Source organism: Fulmarus glacialis, unplaced genomic scaffold, assembly GCF_000690835.1.
Source record: "Fulmarus glacialis isolate BGI_N327 unplaced genomic scaffold, ASM69083v1 scaffold33845, whole genome shotgun sequence".
In the NCBI taxonomy this organism is placed as follows: domain Eukaryota; kingdom Metazoa; phylum Chordata; class Aves; order Procellariiformes; family Procellariidae; genus Fulmarus; species Fulmarus glacialis.
Genome location: NW_009214208.1, coordinates 350 through 2,564, shown reverse-complemented (window position 1 = coordinate 2,564; position 2,215 = coordinate 350). Strand labels below are relative to the sequence as shown.

At 53.3% G+C, this 2,215-nt stretch overlaps 1 protein-coding gene across 1 annotated transcript in view; it reads right to left on the bottom strand.

Annotated features, from left to right (window-relative positions):
* The window catches only part of SAE1 (SUMO1 activating enzyme subunit 1), a gene marked incomplete at both ends in the record, with an annotated part of 4,326 nt that extends 2,872 nt beyond the window's left edge, over nucleotides 1-1,454 (bottom strand). Inside the window, 2 exons of the mRNA XM_009578479.1 lie at nucleotides 288-461; nucleotides 1,343-1,454. Coding sequence (XP_009576774.1) covers nucleotides 288-461; nucleotides 1,343-1,454 — 286 coding nt within the window. The remainder of the gene's footprint in view (nucleotides 1-287; nucleotides 462-1,342) is intronic.
* Between the last annotated feature and the right edge of the window lie 761 nt (nucleotides 1,455-2,215).

The window sequence follows — 2,215 nt, the reverse complement described above, 5'->3', positions numbered from 1 at the left end:
CCCATCATACCCCCCCAAAAAAAAAAAAGCAGGCAGCCGCCGCCTGACGCGACCTACGGAGGAGACCAGAAGGGCAACAGATGCCGTTCGCCAACAGTCCGGCAGCTCAACCTGTAACCGCAGCGCGAACACTCGCGCCGACAACAGGCAGGCAGCTGCCCGCGGCTCAAGGATAGATGCTTTCAGCGCTAACGTAATCAGAATAAAAGAGCAATTAGTGAGGAGACTTAATAATGAGTCAGCAAGCCCCTTCTCCTCCGACCTTTCTCTCCCCCCGCCGCACGTACTGCGTCGAACTGGGTGAAGAACTCTTCGGGCTTGCTCTCCACGCTCTCGGGGTCAGCTTTCACGTCCACCATGGGATTGAGGTTCTGCGCCCGCTCCAGCGAGGCTTCAGCTCTGTTGCGGCCCAAGGAACCCACGGGGATGAGGAACTGAGCTCGCGTGTCCTCTTGGGAAACCTGAAACGGGAGAAAAGGGAGAGATGAGTCTTCCCGTGCACTCGGGCAGGGTGGGAAAAGCGACAATATAGCAAACAAAGTGTTGCAGAAATGAGGTCAAACTAGAGGTTAATTCATAAGAATCAAAATGATTAACAGCAAAATGTTTGTTTGATGCAATAATCATCATAACAAAAAAAAAAAAAAAAAAAATCTCTGGTTATTTTGCACTATTCTTCAATCCCCCGCAGCTTTGTAGCTCGCTTCTCCCAGCTCCCGAGCTCGCAGCTCCCTCTTGCGCCTGAGGAGACGCCGTGCCGTGACCTGGAGGCCACGTTCGCATGAGAAACATGTTCAGCCGGCGCCGGCGACGTTTGCCGCAGGGCACAAAGCTCTGGATCGGGAATTAAAACCCACCACAGAGTCTGTTTAGGGGTTCCGGGGTCCGGGAGACTCGTGGCAGGAGCTTTGAGCCCCACATCTGCTTCACACGTGCCTGCCAGCCCCAGATAAACATGGGAAGGGGACGTCCCGACAGAGATAGACGGGAGAGGGCTGGGTGGAGAGCTGCTAACGCCAAAGCCACGCGTCCCCAGAAATAAACTGGCTTCTCAGAGCGGGGCGCAGCACCCGAGGATGTCTGGAAAGCAAGAGGGAAGGCTGTGGTTCAGTCCCTCAGCTCGAGAGCGGGCGGAGGAACGCAGCCTGGCATTTAGCTGCCAGGCAAACGACTGGAAACGCAAACTCTACATGCCCCAAAATGGAAAAATCCACCCCAAGCAGAATATTTATCCCAAAAAGCAGTGAGTCCTCCAACGCTGGCACCGTACCGCACCGGGGAGGGCTCTGGGAGCTTCGCTAACCCCCAGCGCCGCAGCCGAGAGAAGCTGCGAGCTCCTCACCTGCTGATGGTCCAGCATGGTCAAGCCTTTGACTCCCGCCAAGATGAGATTCTTCGCCACTTCTGCTCCGAGACCCTTCATCCCCACCAGCAGCACCCGGGAAGCTCGTAACCTGCGGCAGAAACACTCGGTCAGCCTTAACGGCTCAGCTGGAGCGTCCCCCGAGGGGTTGGGGCGAAGGGGAATCGGCGCTCGGAGGGAAAACACGGGGAATAAATACGGCTGGGCAGGAAAGCCACGCTCCTCGGCATCCCTGCGTGGGGAAAAGCAGGTTTAACACGATTTGGAAGCAAAGAGAGAAACACGCAGGCTGTCAGGAGTGGGTAATTCAGGGAAATTCACAGGAAAAAAGGGCGTTTGCAGCTTTGGAAGAGGGAATAACACCAAAGTCTTGCGCCGCTTTTCAGCAAACACGGTGGGGGGAGTTGTGGATTCACTGTAATGCGCGCTTTGGGGTTCTTAATAGCTCCCCAGAAAAGGGCTGGAGCTCCTCCTTAAGCTACACTGGGATGCAGATAAACTATAATTAATGGGAAATGAATAAGTTTTTGTGTATATTTATTCCAGCACAAAACTGCGCGTGCAAGTTTTACGTTTTCCGAATAACTGACCAACGTGTTTTCCTCGCCTTGTATCATTTAGGTATTTCCCTCCCCCGCCTTGGAAGTCTGTTATTGATGAGTCTGTATCGGTTTTCCGACAAAATCAAGTTTACTCAGCACGAGCGACAATCCGGGCTGTTAAACAGAGAGAATCCTGCTTTTTTGGGCTATTTTCACGCTCGTTTTTATCTGCGTCCAGCAACGTCAATATGTTCGTCTTCATATTTTGGGGTTATTCCACCTTCTCCTGAACGAACCCCATTGGCTGCTT